This window comes from Dendrobium catenatum, unplaced genomic scaffold (genome assembly GCF_001605985.2).
Source record: "Dendrobium catenatum unplaced genomic scaffold, ASM160598v2 fragScaff_scaffold_847, whole genome shotgun sequence".
Lineage (NCBI taxonomy): Eukaryota > Viridiplantae > Streptophyta > Magnoliopsida > Asparagales > Orchidaceae > Dendrobium > Dendrobium catenatum.
This window is the reverse complement of record NW_021319309.1, coordinates 2,037,083-2,056,043: the sequence shown is the minus strand read 5'-3', so window position 1 is coordinate 2,056,043 and position 18,961 is coordinate 2,037,083. Positions and strand designations below refer to the sequence as shown.

The 18,961-nt window shown below is 36.7% G+C and overlaps 1 protein-coding gene across 5 annotated transcripts in view; it reads right to left on the bottom strand.

The window, feature by feature from the left end:
* Positions 1 to 787: 787 nt before the first annotated feature.
* Positions 788 to 18,961, bottom strand: part of LOC110092570 (probable caffeoyl-CoA O-methyltransferase 1) — a 120,571-nt gene continuing 102,397 nt past the window's right edge. For 2 of the 5 annotated variants that reach the window (XM_028696823.1, XM_020817174.2), the window contains 4 exons: positions 1,916 to 1,985; positions 1,637 to 1,702; positions 1,474 to 1,551; positions 788 to 1,370 (listed from right to left, as the gene is read on the bottom strand). In XM_028696823.1, the coding sequence (XP_028552656.1) occupies positions 1,326 to 1,370; positions 1,474 to 1,551; positions 1,637 to 1,702; positions 1,916 to 1,985 (259 nt within the window). In that variant the 3' untranslated portion in view covers positions 788 to 1,325. The remainder of the gene's footprint in view (positions 1,371 to 1,473; positions 1,552 to 1,636; positions 1,703 to 1,915; positions 1,986 to 18,961) is intronic. The other 3 variants (XR_002302598.2, XM_020817175.2, XM_020817177.2) reach the window with 3 other exon arrangements.

Below are 18,961 nucleotides of genomic sequence, written 5' to 3'. Positions count from 1 at the left end.
GTCGTGGCCTCCGATCAAAGTCCAATCCAACCTGGAAGGGAACGTCGTCGTTGGGGAAAGGTCGAGCGAGAGAGGGAAATCGAGAGTGAGAGAGCCCGAGCTCTCTCATTTCTTCAGATTTTAACGAGGCAAAGGGGTCGTGTGGAGGACGTGCGTGAGGCGACGTCGACGAGTGCTAGGATCGTGGCCGCACGTCCGAATAGGCACGCGAAATTTTTTTTATTTTGTTTTGGCTGTCGTATACAGGTCAACAACACTAATTACTATTTTACTGGGAACTTTTGAGTAAATCCAACTACAAATTCATACATACCGCATATACAAGATTTCAAACTAAAAAATCTTGATTTAAAACACACTCCTGTCCAATATATTAAGGTGAAATACATAACTAGTACACAAATTCATTACTAGAGATCCAACAAGAGTATAAAAGGTCTTGAAACGTTTATTGAACAGAGGCCCACTGAAAGTCAAGCTCATGGCACGTGCAAACTACGGAGACAACAATTATCATTTTAACACTGCTCAGCCCAATTATTTTTTATGACCAGCATAATTGAAACATGACTATTTTCATAGCATGTGATAAGAGTAGAAGACGCGACATGATAATGAAAGAGTAAATACATAGGCGCCACCACTATTTTTAATCAAATTTTATTTCACCCATATGCACTGATGAAATCCAGGATCGGGTAACAAGAAATGTTCTAGCAATCCAAAAAAAAAAAAAAAAAAAAAAAAAAAAAAAAACTATGAAATATAACTTGTAGGCACCATTCGGTTGGGAATAGCCAAATTAACATGTAAAGAAGCACTTGGCTTCGGAATAACACAGGATTAGGAGGAATTCTTAAATTTTCATTGCGAAATACTTACAGCAAATCCAAACAGGCCATTTGTTCTGACATGAAGTTCAGGAGGAGAATGCTCCACTAATGAATAGTTTGCACCAAAGGACCGATTATAAATGAGATTAATCTTATTCCTATGTGCTACTTTTGGCCTGTTGAGCCACAAAAGAAGAATTAGCCACTTCAAGCCATAGCTAAAGCTTTGTTCTTCCTGGCCGACAACTCTCAAATTGGCTTGCAAGCAGAAATTAAGCATTTAATAGAAGAATGCTAGCAGCATAGGTAGAATATCATGGCCATCCTTAATCATGAATGTCTTGTAAAGGTAGAATATCTGCAAAAAGGACATTTCATCTCCAAATGAGGTATGAGCGCATTGACAAGGCACTAAAAACATATTTCTGAAATCAAAACAGTATGGGCCATAAGTTTTACAGAGATGTGTCAAAATGAACAACCAGGTCAACCTCACTCCCTTTTGCGGCAGATTGTCATGCCATCACCAATAGGTACCTATGAGATGCCAACATTTATTAACTGGTAGCGGGCCGTATTGAAAAGCCAAAAAACATTAAAGAAAAACAAGAATTTGAAAACATTAAGATTATATCCTGACCATACTGATGCTAACTCGGTTGTCCGAGAGAATTTTTTTATTGAAATTTCTTAGGCTCATAGTCTTCGAGTCTTTTACCTGTTACAAGTACCACAGAGAAATTATAACTGATAATTAAGGTAGAACTTATGAGTATATTCATGGTTAAACACTAGTGACTTACTTGGGGATCAGAAACTTTTCCGTGCCATAGAACATTATCAAAAATTATTACGCCACCAAACCTCACCTATAATGCACAAAAGAAGAATTAACTTGAGATATTCATTGAAAAAAATTGTAATCCAACCAAATCGAAAAACTATTTCAATATATTTTAATATATATATATATATACAATCATACAGTCATTAGAATGACTTACATGCAAATATTAAGATTTATTTCCCCTACATTACATTACTACAGCAGCTTGCAAGTAAGAAGTTGAGTAGAACCTTACCAGTTGTAACAGTAATTCATAATATTCATCATACATTCGCTTCTCCGCATCAACAAAAGCAAAGTCATAGCTGGAAATTATATGAGGAAAAGAAAGGGATTAGCTATAATACCTTAAAATCCATGATTTTATACAAAAAAATTTTATGAAACTAAATATCGTTAGTTGCAAATTGCCGGGGAAAAACTCTATCAAAATTAAATGCAATTTTTAAAATTTTGCAATTAAAATCTTTTAATGATCATATTTATTGGGAGAAATAATCAAACAAAAAAAAATCGAAAATATGATGCAGGAAGAGAATAACAAGCAAAGTGTCGCTTCAAGGTTATGCTAAAGATTAGAAGAAACTTGAAAGATAGCATTTCTCAGTTTTATCTGTTATCATTACAAACAATCTAAGCCATTTCGTGATTTGGAGAAAAACCAAACTTACCCAAATGAAGAATTGACCAAAGCAAACATCAAATATCATGAAAACTATTGGCAAACCTAACATAATCTTTTTGCTTCTTATTGCAGGATGTATAAGATAACTTTTTGAGATGTTTTTGCTTTAACCATTTTCACTTGGTTGGGATTGAGGGGGCGGTCTATCAAGAGACCGGCATGATGATGATGGGATGATAAATATTCCTCAAATGTGGGTAATGGCATTCTAAAATGTTAACATGCATCTTTATCGTGCAACATCTTTTTTTGTTTATTGAAAACATTGTTGAAGCTTCCTCATATGGAGGAATATTAACAAGAAGGCGGAGGAGAAAGTTGAATGCTGAGATCCGAGCTCAGCAGCAACAACTCCCTGTCCACTCATCCAACCTGCCGGCTCAAGAACCCGAAGTTACCATTCCCACTCGGAATGGGTTCGCAGGCCTCAAGTGAGTAAAAAGAAATAGCTCCAAGGGTGAGCTAAAAAAGTCATTTTGGGATCAACGGCCCGAAGCTTCAGTCCCCCCAAAGAAGAAAGAGCCTGAAACTTTTTCGGCACGGGTGTACCGGGAGTTGAAGACTGTAAGGGAGAGAGGTTTGAAAAAGAAGAAGTATCAGCAGCCCTTGATAATTGAAGCTAGAAGAAGTTCGCCAATAGAACGTCTTTCTGTTACAGCGGAGTGGAAGGAAAGAAAAAATGGTCCGCGCGGTGAACATCGGGGTGTGACACTCGAACTTCATATTCATAAATACACCGCCGAAAGGTCCTGATCGAAAGTAAAGCAAGTCTGGAGGCCCAAGCCTCACAAAGAAGATAGAGAAGAAAGAAGGGAAAGGATAATCAACATGGGCGTGCCATCCGGTGAGGCTTCTAGGAGAGCCGCCCCCGCCAACCGAAATCGTCAAAAATGGGTTCCAAAGAAGGTCCACGATGATGCCCCTGCCGACTGTTGACACCTTGGAGAATCCTCCAGAGGATCCCATCTCTCACTAACCCCTCCAAAAGAAGAAACCAACTTTGACTGTAGCCCCCTCATCGAAGAAGTCTCCTAGCTGAATCAAGAATCGGAGATCCAGTGGCATCGCCGCTCGAAGATTCGAGTACTAGAAAGTGAAGGGGAAGAAAAAATGAAAGAGGAGGAATATATCGAAGAGGAAGAAAATATAGAAAAAATTATAGAAGAAAATATGGAAGAAAGTATGGAAAAAAACTTAGAAGAAGAAATGAAAGAAATGAATGACACTATAAAAATGAAAGTCGTCTATATTGTGAGGCACATCAATGGCAATAAGGATGCTTACTATGACGACGGTGAAAGAGATGACCATTGGAAACCGCCACCTAGGGAAGCTCATCGACATCGTCATGAAGTTGGGTCCACCACTGGCACAGGTGGCCATTCCCAAGGGGAAGACGAGGTGGAAGAAGTCGAGGACAATTCGCCCGATGCTGAAGACGTCATGCTTGCTAATATGCAACTACAAATAAAACGGCAAATGAGAGCTAAATATAAAGAAATCTCTCAGTTGAATGAGAAAATGACTGAGATGATGGTTCAAATGGAGACGATGATGTAGATAATGCAGAGAAATGTTTTAGTAGGTCCCATGCACAAACCTCCTCCCGATCCTCCAAACTTCAAAGTTCCACAAGTATCAAGCGTAAGGGGAGCTCCTAAAGGTGTTCGCGAAGACCATAACATCGTCCACCAGCCCACCTCATAAATGTTGCAAGTACTTCCGAACATGTGACTGCTGCACAGTTGAAAGGAATCATCACCGAGAAGAACAAGACTATCATAGTCGTTGACCAATCAGAGAAATTAGTGGGCAAGGGCCACCCATACCCTGCTGAATATGACCAAGTGTCATACCCGAAAGGATATCGGTCCCAAAGTTTCATACTTTCAATGGCTCTAACAACCGCCGACAGCACTTGGCGCAGTTCAAGGCCAACTGCGGGAATATGGTAGAAAATGACGCATTACTCTGCCAACAAATCATTAACAGTTTAACATCAACTATTTTCGAATGGTATGCCGAGTTGCTAAATGACTCTGTAAAAACTTTTGCAGAATTAGAGGTCATGTTTATGAAGAGTTCGCCAGTGCGACTGAGAAGATTATGATCGCCGACCTCACCTTAGACAAGTAGAAGGGAGAGGAGTCAGTATCGAAATACATAACTTGTTAACGCAATCTAAACATGAAATTTGAGCAGCAACTTGAAGAAGAACACGCAGTGCAATTCTTGAAAGTTCATTTGGAATGTTAAGCCCTTATGAACTAGCCCGAGGTTAACCAAGAGTGGGGTGAATTGGTATTTTAAAAATCTTTCAAACAATTTAAACACAAAAACTCAAACCAAAATTCACCACAACGATAATCAAAGTACAGAAATTAAATGCGGAAGAAATAGTAGTAAAGAACACAAAGATTTATAGTGGTTCGGTCAACACGACCTACATCCACTCCCCGGAGGCGCCCTCCGAGTATTGCACTAAAACTCAGTGACTCTCCTTTTGCTCTCACAGCAAGGCAGAAAAGCCTTTACAAAACTTCTTTCCACCTACACCGGTGAGGCAGAGAACCCAAATCCTTTTGCTTCCTCCTGAAACAATCAGAGAACCTTAATCAATTGGTGAAGTGAACCTCTCTCAACCCTCCAAGGACAAGGGACTATGATGGAAGAAAAAGATGTGGATCAAAGCTTGGAGCAACCTTTATAAAACCCACTCACAAACTCCCCCTCACAAGATCCTCTCTCTCTCTCTCCCTCTCCTCTAGGCTCTCTCAGGTCAAGATATAAGCAAAAGATATTCTAAATGGTAGAACAAACACTCTTAAATAGAAGAGCTTCGGAATAGCTCAATAATTGCAATGAACTAACTCTATCGTCCAGGACAATATAAATATCATCCTGGACGATCAGTGCAATTTAATCTTAATCAGCCAGGACGATCTGGGACGATCAGATGAATTTTGTTCATATCATCCAGGCCGATATAAAATTGTCCTGTACGATTAGTTCAAATCAGTGAATATCGACCAGACAATCGCACTGAATGGATGTCTGGAAGATGAAAAAGTAGCTTGATCGTCCATGACGATCTCACGATCGTCCTGGACGATTAGTTCAAATCCGTAAAAATCGTCCAGAGCATCGTCCTGAATAAGAGCTATCCCATGTTGATCGTCCAGGAGAACTAAGATATTTTGAACTGATCGTCCAGGATGATGTGATCGTATCTATCAAGCCTTAATTATTTTTTTTAATTACCAAATTAATTTAGGCATAATTATGTGCATCGACCAGGACGATGTCTAAAAATAAATAATACCTAAATTGATCTGGCGGCTGATTCTTTCTGATTAGAGCATATCATCCCGGACGATATCAATATCGTCCAGGACGATGAGCTTAATGACGGCTGCCTTAACAATGATACCCTAATTAGAATTTCTATTTTTAACTGATCGTCCAGGATGATATTTGGATCGTCCTGGACGATATCCTAAAAACAGAGAACATTAAATCAGATAGAAAAAAATTCTCCCAAGTGTGCATGTGCAAGGTTAATTAGCATCAAGAATCACATTTATTACAAATAGACTCAAGAAAGAAAAAAGGTTTACAAACTGACTCAGATCTAGTCTATCCAATCTTGAGCTGACTCAAATTACAGTCTTGATCTTATGGACCTGAAATGTTAGTAGGCAAGACAATCGTAAGCAAACAAAAGTATTTGTTATCATCAAAATTCTATTTTTGAAAATAGATATACAACAATCTTCCCTTTTTTGATGATGTCAAACACAAAAATTAATTAAAACAGTTCAAAACAGTTTTAAAGAAAATGAGTAAGAAAACAAACACAGTTGTTCAACTAATCAATATAAATATAACATAATAAACAAAAACAACAAAAACAAACTAGAACAGTACAAACTAGTACAACTACTCCCCTTTTTTACATCATAAATGTCAAACACAAAAATTAATTAAAACAGTTCAAAGCAGTTTTAAAGAAAATGAGTAAGAAAACAAACACAGTTGTTCAACTAATCAATATAAATATAACATAATAAACTAAAACAACAAAAACAAACTAGAACAGTACAAACTAGTACAACTACTCCCCTTTTTTACATCATAAAAAGGAGGAAAACAAAAATTGTAAAACAGAAAAGGACAAAAATAAGGAAAACAATATCACAAAAACACACTAAAAGAAAGACGGGTCCTGATCATCCGAAGGAGGGGGTGGTGGTAGTGGCTGCTGAGAGTAGCTAAACAAAGTGGCGAATTGTGCTCGAAACCAGGCCACGATGGAGATGATCAGAGAAGGCCCAAAAATAATAAAATCAACTAAAAATGATAAAAATAAGATACGAAAAAGACATAAAAATGAACAAAAGCAAAGGTTTTTTTTATCAAGGCATGAATATGATATAGTCTCCATGTGATTAATTTTAAAGGCTTGTAAGTGAATGAGTTAACAACGTCAAAAATCCGAAAAAGCGATAAATTATCCGATAATGTTAACTCTTAACTCGGACTTCTCTCAGGGCAAAACTGTATTTTGAAATCAAAAGACCTAACTCAGAAAAATCAATTGGATAAGAAAAGGAGATTCGTTCAAGACTTGGTTTCAAAAAAATATCTTCTAGAATAATGTATCAAAGTAATTTGTCAAAATTGCAAAATTTGAAATCAAGCCTTTCAAAATCTCAAGTGATACATGAATTCATCTAAGTTTTAAAAGTTGGAAAAGAGAAGAGAGATTGCTTTTGATGGGCTCATTTTATGCCTCTTGTCCATTGAATGATGCACTTTGCACATCTTTTAATTTTTGATACACTTTATATATATTTTTTTCTTCAATTTGTTTTCATTGAGCATCTTTTATTTTTGGTATCATTGACCACTTTTCTTTAATTTTTGCGAGCTAGATTCTCTTTCAAAAACTCTTAAATATTCTTAGTTGTGAGTATATCTTCTAGATATTAGAGAAGAAAAACTCACTCTCTAATATAGGGAAGAACAAGCCACAAAACAGAATAAAAAATCATATGAGAAGTGCAATGACAGGATAACGAGAAATCTTGAAGTAAGATAAAGATTTTGATCATTATAAATATAAGCTAGATTATTGTAACAAGGTAGAAATGATCTCAATTGCAAAATCTAGTTGTTAGTTTGAGATATACTTTTGTTTAGAAAAAAAAATTACATGACTAAAATAGGTTAGAGAAAGAGACAATCAATGATGTTTTCACCCTTTAACAGATTAAGAGATGTAAAGCATTAACTACAAATTTTCAAAAATAAAAATAAAGCATAAAATATCAATTTCAACGATGATTATAAAAAAAACTAAAGCATATGAAAAAATAAAACAACAAAAATAAAAGCAACAAAAAAATTAAACAATAGAAGTGAAAAAATAAACAACAGATACCAAATCAGAAATCAGTAGGAATCAAGTTCATGCATGTATGTCAATCACACCCAATCTGGTACATAAAGTCTTAAAAATGTCGAAGGCCAGTGGTTTAGTAAAGATGTCAGCCAGTTGATTCTCAATTGCCACATGGTGTAACTCAATGTCTCCCTTGGTCACATAGTCTCTAATAAAGTGATGTCTTATGTCAATGTGCTTAGTCCTTGAATGTTGTATAGAATTCTTAGAAATGCAAATGGCACTAGTGTTGTCACAAAGGATTGAGATTGTGCCTACAGGTAATTCTAAATCCAGAATTTGCTGCTTCAACCAAAGGACTTGGGCCACACAACTCCCTAAGGCAATATACTCAGCTTCAGTAGTGGAACGTGTAACAGAGTTTTGTTCTCTACAGGACCAGGAGACTAAAGACTATCATATGAATTGGCAAGTCCCAAAAGTGCTCTTTCTATCTACCCTACATCCTGGTGGCGTTGTCTCCAATAGTAACCTTACCTCCAACCCTAGCCTCCAGAGAAACGAATTGATTAGCATCTCCAGTCACGAGGCTTTTAGTGAGAGCAACCCTACAAAATTATCAAACGTTAAATTTATGAAGCCAAACATATTTGGGTCCCTTCTTATGGAAAGTAGTATGCAATGCATGTGTTATGTTGTGGATCATGTAATTTGGGTCTCCACACCCAATGTGTACTACGGTGAATGGTGCAAGTGCGTGCTATGTGTCCTAACATACCACATAAAAAATATTTAACTACAGGAAAAGGATGTACTAATCTACTCAGGTGGTGATGCTTCTTTTTATGTGATGCATGCAATGATGATATTCTATTTTCAAATATTTTAAAATTTTAAAATTTTTTGAACTCTTTTTCTAATTCAACATCGGGAAGACTTCAAGGAATCATGTGCATCAGATAATTCAGTATACTTTTTGTTTAATGCATCAAACTCATCAAGTAAAGACATGTGATTGCTCTCAATTGTAGAATGATCTTTAAGTAAAATTTCATGCACTTTTTTCAAATTTAAAAACTCAAATTTCAAGATAACATGTGTTTTCTTAAGTTTCCTATATGATGCATGAATTTGTTCAGAAACTTCAAGTAGTTGGTCATAGGTTAATTAACATACCTCTTCTTAGTCACTTTGCCCAAGGTGTCCATCTGCCATCAATCACAAGTTTGTAGTCTCCTCTTCAGCTTCAGTCTCAGAGGAGCCCGATATAAAATCCATCAAGAACGCCTTTTGGAACCTCTTCTTGTCCTTTTTTATCTTGGGTTTCTCCTCACCTTTCTCCTTGCTTGGATGAGTCTTAAGTGTATGACAATCAGCTTTAAAATGTCCTAGCTTCCTGCATTCAAAACTCTTGAAATTTTTATTTCCCTTACCTCTATTACACTTTTGATAGTTCTTTTGCTTCTTCCTTAGAAAGCTTCTGAATTGCCTTGTGATTAAGGCAACATCATCGTTTTTAGACCCAAAAGAATCGGTGTCTGTGTTGTTGGCCTTTAGCGCCACAGTTTTCTCCTTTTTTTCACCTGCATCAAGATTTTTTTGATTCACCATTTGCTTGTAAGCAATGAGTAATCCAAATAAGTTATCAATCGAATAAGTATTCAAATCTTTAGATTCAGTAATTGCAGTAATCTTTGCATCAAAAGAGAAAGACAAGCATATTAAAATTTTATTCACTTTTTCATAGTTGGTGAGTTCTCTTCATAAGGCATGTAAAGAAGTAACAATTTGAGTAAACCTTATATACATTTCAGAAATTGATTCAGAAGGTTTCATACGAAAAAGTTCGTAATCATGCAATAGAATATTCAATCTAGATTGCTTAACTTCATTGGTTCCTTAATAAGTGATACACATTTTTTCCCAATTCTTTTTACCAATAATACAAGTTGAAACACGCATGTAATTTTCAGATTTTAAAGCACAGAAAAAATAGTTTAGACATTTTGCATTAAGTTGTGCAAAATCCCTATCATCAAGAGTCCATTCAGTAAAAGGAAGTGGAACATTAACGTCATTAAATTTATCAATCGGAGGTGTATAACAATCCTTAACAAGCATCAACATGCGATAGTCAATTGATTGTAAAAACATAGACATGCGAGTTTTCGAAAAATCAAAATGAATATTATCAAACAAAGGTGATCGGGTAATAGAATACCCTTCCGCAGTATTATGATTACCAAAGTTGTCCATTGATCAAAATTCAAAAAATTTTCAAACTTAATTTTATGAATCCTGCTCTGATACCACTTGAAAGTTCGTTAGGGATGTTAAGCCCTTATGAACTATTCCGAGGCTAACCTAGAGGGGGGTAAATTGGTATTTTAAAAATCTTTCAAACAATTAAAACTCAAAAACTCAAACCAAAATTCACCACAACGATAATCAAAGTGCAAAAATTAAATGCGGAAGAAATAGTGGTAAAAACATAGATTTATAGTGGTTCAGTCAACACGACCTACGTCCACTCCCCGGAGGCGACCTCCGAGTATTGCACTAAAATTCAGTGACTCTCCTTTTGCTCTCACAGCAAGGCGAAGAAGCCTTTACAAAACTCCTTTCCACCGACACCAGTGAGGCAAAGAACCCAACTCCTTTTGCTTCCTCCTGAAGCAGGCAGAAAACCTTAATCGATTGGTGAAGTGAATCTCTCTCAACCCTCCAAGGACAAGGGACTATAATGGAAGAAGATGTGGATCAAAGCTTGGAGCAACTTTTGTGAAACCCTCTCACAAACTCCCCCTTATAAGATCCTCTCTCTCTCCCTCTCCTCTAGGCTCTCTCAGATCAAGACAATAGCAAAAGATGTTCTAAAGAGTAGAACAAGGGCACTTAAATAGAAGAGCTTCGGAATAGGTCATTAATTGCAAGGAACCTACTCTATCGTCCAAGATGATATAAATATCATCCTGGACGATTAGTGCAATTTAAGCATAATCAGCCAGGACGATCTGGAATGATCAGATGAATTTTGTTCATGTCGTCCAGGCTGATATAAAATCGTCCTATACGATTAGTTCAAATCGGTGAATATCATCCTAACAATCGCACAGAAAGTATGTCTGGAAGATGAAAAAATAGCTTGATCATCCAGGCCGATCTCACGATCGTCCAGGACAATTAGTTCAAATCCATGAAAATCGTCGAGAGCATCGCCCTGAATAAGAGCTATCCAATATTGATCGTCTAGGAGCAACTAAGGTATTTTGAACTGATCGTCCCGGAAGATCCTACGATTGTCTAGGACGATGTGATTGTATCATTAAAGCCTTAATTGCTTTCCTTAATTACCAGATTAATTTAGGGATAATTGTGTGCATCGTCCAGGATGACGTCTTGGACGATGTCCAAAAGTAAATAATACCTAAATAGATCCGGCGGCTGATTCTTTCTGATTTGAGAATATCGTCCCAGACGATACCAATATCGTCTAGGATGATGAGCTCAATAACGACTTCCTTAACAAGGATGCCCTAATTAGGGTTTCTATTTTTAACTGATAGTCCAGGACGATATTTGGATCGTCCTAGATGATGTCCTCAAAACAGAGAACTCTAAATCAGACAGAAAAAATTCCCTCAACTGTGTGTGGGCAAGGTTACTTAGCATCAGGAACTACATTTATTACAAATAGACTCAAGAAAAAAAAAATGTTTACAAACTGACTCATACCTAGTCTATCCAATCTTGAGCTGGTTCAAAATGAAATCTTGATTATGTGGACCTGAAATGTTAGTAGGCAAGACAGTCGTAGACAAATAGAAGTATTTGCTATCATCAAAATTCTATTTCTAAAAACAGATATGCAACAATTCTTAATGGGAAACATCCATGATAAGATGCAACCATTTTTGTGCATGGCCACCATCACTACATTTCAAGACTTGCTGGATAAAATGGCTACATTTGACAAATTGAATTTGTCAAGATCAGAAGGCCACTCTAACAAGCCCAAGATCTCAGAGGCAAAAAAAGGTGAAACTTACTCTGTATCATCTCTTAGGCCAAAAAAGGGAAAGCGGGTGGTTAATATTGTAGACTTGCTGGTATAGGTGTGGAGTTTGCCGGGTCAGATGGAAGTCGACATAGGGAGGGTTGATATGCAATTAAGGATGTGAGGAAGGGAAGGTCGGCTATATGGTGGAGTTCAGTTTGGTCCAATTGATTTGGTAGAGAGGGAAGGAGAATTTGGCTAGGAATCAGATATCGGAAGTCTTCAATTGGCTCTAGCGTGAGTTTGGCGGGTTTTATAAGTTGAATATCAAAGGTGGCGACAAGTTTGCGGCTTGAGGATGGGATGTCACGACCCGACCCGAAACGGGACGGATCCCGCTCGCACCGGGTCGCGACTAGAACGAACAAACTGACTGACCAGGATCTGGCTTTGGAATTTGCTTCGGAATTGAATCGTCCAAATATTTCAACTCAAACACAGACACACAGAGCTACTATGAAACATCAAATGCAGCGGAACAAAACATCTATATTTTTTTTTCTTTTTTTTCCTCAAAACAATTATCTACAACTACAGACCATGGCTCAGACAGAAAGAAATAGAGCAGAAGAGCCATGTCTGTACAAAAATCAAAAGTACAAAATAATACCTACGGATCAGACTCTGAAATCTATTCCTGGAAAAACTGAACCAATCGAAAAATACGGACGAAAATCACGAAATAAAATCAATTCCGAACAGAAAATACCGCCAAATGCGACGGTTCTGAAAATTGAGAAAGGCGGAATGTGCCTTACCTTGCGTACAACAATTTCCTGAACAGTCTCGTCGGACGAAAACGGAGCCGCGTCGCTCGAAAATCAACTTTTCCCAAAAAGCCCTCGACTTTCTCTCTCCTCAGCTAATATTTTCGTTAATTTTGATTTTTCTCTCTCTTCAAAATGACTGATTTCAGCTTTATAATACACAGATCGGCCCGGCCGATCGCAATATCGTCCTGGGACGATCTGAACAAAATCCATCGGCCTGGACGATTCCCAGGGCGATGCTCAGGACGAAATGATGCACTGAACCGATCGGCCTGGACGATGTCTCTATCGGCCCGGCCGATACCTACAGGAAAATCACCTGGAGCAATCTGGACACATTCTGGAATAAAACTTCAACTGATCGTCCCAGCACGATCCCAGATCGTCCTGAACGATACTGGAGCAAAATCAGCACTTTACATGGGAGGTCTGGGATTTCGGTTGATATGGGAGACTCAGATGTAGTAGGAAGTGATGGGCTAGGTGTTCGAAAGTTTAAAGGTCGGGCAAAACGTGAGTTTACAGGGTTGACAGGATAGATAAGGGTGTCAATATTTGACACGATCCAAAAACCCGACAAAAAAATTTTGGGTTAGGGTCAATTGTTTGTGAAATCAATCGGTTCGGGTTCAATAAACTTACTTATTTCAAAAATTGGGTCGGGTTCGTGTTTACCCGGAAACCTGGAAATAACCCAAAATCGATCTTCTCACCTTGCCCGACCGTCGAGTAGAGTCACTTCAGACTTTGCGTGCACGTCGTCGTCATCTTCACATCTTTTCACGTTAGTGAAGCCGCCGCTTCCACTGTCGTGCCACCGCTAGCATTGACGCTACTGCAGTGTTGCCAGAACTTGAGTAGCGACGGGAGGCGGGAGCTCGCTATCTTCCTCATGAATCGAAGGACGGGATAGTTCGCCTCCTTTAATGACGTTCCTTCCTGTCAAATCGGAGATCGGGACAATTCACCGAAATTAGAAGTAGCGACAGGAGCTCAATACCTTCCTCACTTTTGTGCGCTTCTTCAGCCAAATCCCATAAATCCGTGTCAGGTAGGGTCAACCCAAAAACCCGGCAGGTCGAGTCTGAGTTGAACAAACCGACACGTTTGCAAAAATGGGTCCAATTCAGGTCAGCCTAAATAGGGTCGGGTCAGTTTCGGGTTTAACCCGAAACCAACCCACAACCCGAAATGGACACCCATAGGGATCGATCTGGAGTTTGGCGATTGGATTTAGAAGAGGTAGAGGGAGCAAGCTGCTCTACTTGACTGGAGGATTTCATGCATAGAAGAAAACAAAAAAAAGTTGTTCATTTTCATTTTAATAACGCGAACAAGACTGTAATCAAGGTAAGTCCGGCAATTACGGGAGGCAACGTAAATGATGCCAAACAAAGGGATTTAAGCAAAATTCAGGCAGGGAATTTTAGTGATGGCGTGGACGGCGTCGATCTGCAGAGGTTAACAGTTGAGAATTACGGCTCTACTTAGGAGTTGACCGTATGATTGATTTAGATTGGGGCTTACCACTCCACCAAGGAGTTACCCGTATGTTTGACTTAAAATGGGACTTACTATTTCAATTAGAAGTAGCTTGTGATTTATAAAAGATAGAACTTACTATTTCCCTTGACAATGCATGTAGTTTATAAAAGATAAGACTTAATACTTCACTTGGAAGTAACCTGTAGTCTTGAGTTTCAGTTTGAGGGTCTAATACTTCTCTTAGAAGTTTTCCCAAATAGAAAGACGTACAGCTTCCATTACAAGTTTTCTATGATTTGCTTGGATAAGTCTTACGAATTTCATTAGAGTTGTTTGTAGATTTGTTTGGATAGGTCTTAAGACTTCCCTTAGAAGTTGCATATACATTTGTTCGGATAGGTATTACGACTTTCATTAGAAGGTGCCTATAGATTTGTTTGGATCGTTTAATTTCCTTGGAAGATTTCTTAGCAAATTAGTTTGATTAGGATTTACTATTTCACTTAGAAGTTGCCTATTAGTTTTGTTTTAGCGCTTTCTTTCCTTTCTTTAATAGTTTAGTTTACTACTATTTTAGTTCTCATATTTTATTTGTAGCATTGTAGCTTTTGTTATAACGATTGTTTTCTTCTTTGCACTGTTATTTTGTTTACAGCTCTAAATTTCACCATTGTTTATTTGTTTTGCAGGTATATAAAGCTCGCATTGCTAGGAATTCGCAAGAGCTTGCTTGGTGTTTGAGTTTAGTTGAGTGTGAGTTTGTTGAGAGTTGTTAGAATTTAGTTTGAGTTTTGTTGTCTTTGTAATTTTGGAGTTAGAGTCTATTAGATTGTTTATTTTTTATTTGTTTTGGGTTTCAATCAGTTGGGTTGTTTGTACAAGTATTTGGTTTTAGTGCAAACATTCATTTATGTTTTTCTTTCATCATTTTTAATTGATTGCATTATTTCATTAAGTTTTAATTCTATTTTTGTTTTAAATTTCAAAATTAATTAATCAACCAATTAAAAGATATTTTTAATTAATACCAAAAAAAATACTAATAATTAAAATTAAAGTATTATTTATATTATTTAATTAATCGATTAATTGTTGCTCTCCAATTTCCCCAAAAAGAAAATTCGGCAACCTCCCAGCATCTCCTCACTGCGAGAAGAAATTAGGAGGGCACTTGCCCATTCAAATCCGCCCAGCTAGATAGAATTCGACGACCGAGGGCACCGGGACAGTGATCTTTTACAAATATTCTCTTGCCATGTTTGCACACTCATAGGAAACAATCGTTTGGGAGGGTGGAACAGAGTCATATGTCAAATCAGGGATAGAGGCTTAACACCACGCAAAGGGTGTGCAGTTCAGTCGAAGCAGCAGACGACAACCGCTGGCGTGTTCGATCGCATGTGGGTGTCATGGTTCAGTCGTAGGCAAGTGCCACCCGCCGCAGCTTGGTTGTGAAAGTCCAAACAGACCAAAGAGGAGGTTCACTTAAGTGTGCTGGAGGAGTTCACGAGTGGCCGTTCGTGTGAAGGATCGGTGGCGTGGCAGAGGAGTCATTTGCGAGTGGAGTAGGCGAACCGGACGAGAGACCATAGAGGCAGTAGGGTTCGTTGGTGCAGATGATCGGGAGGTGCGTTAGGGGGCCATTTGCAAGTGGGAGATTGGCTAAGATCTGAAAGTACGAAGGTGTAGACGGGATCAGAGTGTGCACGATGGGTAAGTGACTGAGGGCTTCGACTGCGGGGTCTTGCGACAAGTAGAAATCAAGGGCTTGCTTGCGTGCGGTTCTGTGTATGAGAAAGAGTCGACAGGGGAGCAAAGCTGGGCTTTCTAGCATGCATCTGTTAGAAATAAGCGAGGGCATGCGGGCTGGGGTGGTTTTGTTTCGTGGGTGCTTATGAGATCGTGTGTGAGTGGGATAGTGGGAGCCAACTGAGCTGATGGTTTGTTGTTTTGTTTTTTTTTTATATTGTATTTTTTTCTTTTTCCACAATTTCTTCTTTGAAGAGAAAAAACATAGAAGATATTTGATTAGGCAGCTTTTACGGTTTCTTTTATCAAGTAAAAGGAATTTCGGACAACACACTTTCCTAAACAACATGCTATTGCATATTAGAGCTTACAAATAACATCATTCGAGTGACAAAACAGGTTTGAAGTTGAGCAACATCACAACATACCATGTGCCATTCTTGTCTTACCAAAAATAGAACAAGGGGTTCAAAAAAACAAAATTTTGAAAAATGGCACCAACTTAACAAACTAAATGTTAAAAAAAAAAGAAATAGAAGCAAAAAAAAATAAGTTAATTGTCTAAAACCCCTGCATATATTGTATGCTGATAGAAATTTAGAGATGCATCGATTCTGAACTATGTTAAACATATATAAGATGCTACATGGATCTAGTTCAATGTGTATTAATTTGTCTATTGATAATAAGATATTAGTTAAATATGAAGACATACAGATTATGGAGATGTTAGAGTTTTAGAGATGAAAATTATTTACAAAATCATAATGAGCAAAATAATAATAGATACTATAGGTATAGATCCATACAAAGCAAAGTGAAGTTACCACTAATGAAGACGCATATATGTAAAACTTTACGTATATATAAGATATCTATTGAGATATGAAGTGCAAGAAGAATAGTGCAACAATTTGGTTAACAAATATTTTTTTGTGAAATTGTAAAGACAACAGACAGTCAAACGATTAGAGAAGAATCCCTTCGATGTCACTATTTATGAAAAAAAGAGATGCTCAAGATATTATATCTTAAGATTTTGTTTGTGCATGAGAAAGCTAATATTATATGAAAAAATGTAACTAGTGATATTAAGAATATTGTAAAATTAGTTGTGGTAGAATCAAAATGTTCAGGATAAAAAATAAAAAAAACTATTTTAAAAATTAATTTAGATGTAAAAATTCTGATAATTAAAAAAGATATAAATAGTCCCTCAAGGAGTCTAAGTACAGAATATGCATTGCAAAGATTGTTAGCTTTTAATAATTTATATAAAAGATTAATACTAACAAAATTGAAAGATAAATGTATAAGTTAAACAAGGATATAAAGAGTAGTAAATATTTAGTTCAACTGAAGTGCATTAAGGATGAAGATCAAAATATACTTTTTATTAGAAGAGGATATTAAATAAAGGTAGATGACATATTTTTCTAAACTTTTTAATAAATATTATGAAAATGCAATTGACTTTAGTGACCTTAGCACCCTAAGTAAAAATTTTTGTTTTTATCAGCATAATAGTAAAACTGAAGTTAGAGTGGCTTTAAGGAAAATGAAATGTAGAAAAGTTGTTGGACCTGATGATATTCCAACAAAGGTGTGGAAATTCTTAGGAGATGAAAGCATTTATTGACTTACTAAACTTTTTAATATTATTTTAAAAACTAAAAAGATGTTAGATGAGTGGAGAATTAGTATGTTGATTCCTATTTTTAAGAATAAAGGTGATACAGAAGATTGCATGAATTATAGAGAAATTAAGTTAATGTATCACACTTTAAAACCATGGGAGAGAGTTATCTTGCATAATTTGCGGCATGAAATTAATATTTCTCAAAATCAATTTGGATACATGTCGAATAGGTCTGCTATGGAAGCTATACATTTATTGAAAGGTTTGATGGAGAACTATAGAGAGAATAAGGAGGATTTACATATGATATTTATTGATTTAGAGAAAGCACATAATTAAGTTCCAAGAGATGTGCAATAGAGAGTTCTAGAAAAAAAAAAGGGTTAATAATGCTTAAATTCAAGTCATTAAGGATTTGTATGCAGGAGTTATTACTTGTGTAAACAGAAGGTGGTTTGACCAAGTATTATTCTATTTCAATTAGATTACATCAAGGATCATTAAGCCCGTATCTTTTTTATTTAGTCAGAGATGATCTCACTAGACATTTGCAAGAGGTTATACCCTGGTGTATTCTTTTTGCTGATGATATTATTCTTGTTGATAAAACTAGAGAGGGAGCTAAAAGTATACTTGAATTATAGAGGCTAACCATAGAGTCTAAAGGCTTTCATTTGAGTAAATCTAAAACTAAATATATGAAATGTAATTTTAGTAATAATAGATCTATTGAAGGGATTGTGACTTTAGGTGATCAAGTCATCAATAAGAGTACACATTTTCGATATATTGGGTCTATTGTTTGGAGTGATGGTGAAATACATGGGATAATTATAAGTAGAATTCAAGGTGGATGGTTCAAGTGGAGGAATGCATCGGGCTTGTTGTGCGATAGAAAAGTCCACCTCAAACTTAAAAAAAAATTATATAAGATGGGGGTTAGACCTGTAATGTTTTATGGTGCAATTGGCCATTAAAAGAGAAGAATAATATTAAGTTAAGTGTTAAAAAAATGAGGATGCTCAGGTGGATGATTAGTTTTACTCTTAAAGACAGCATACGAAATGAGCATATAAGTTAAAAGGTTGGAGTAGCTCCAGTGGAAGATAAGATTAGAGAGAATCGCCTTAGATGATTTAGTCACATAAAATGGAAACATTTTGATGACCTGGTTAGAAAAGTAGATGTATTAGATTTAACTTATGTTAAGAAAGGTAGAGGTAGACCTAAAAAGACTTGGTTATAAAATATTAGAATTTACCTTTCTTTCTTAGATTTAAATGAGAATTTAACTCTTAACATAACACAATGGAGAAAAATGATTCATGTAGTCAACCCACAAAGTGACATAAAGGCTTGATGTCTCTCTCTCTCGATATCTCTCGAAAAAGTGAACCAAGTGAGAGAAATAAGACAGCCTGTAAGATAAAAAAAATAAAGAGCAAGTTTGCCAAAATCTATGACTGCACAAAGAGATGTTTGCTCCAGAAAA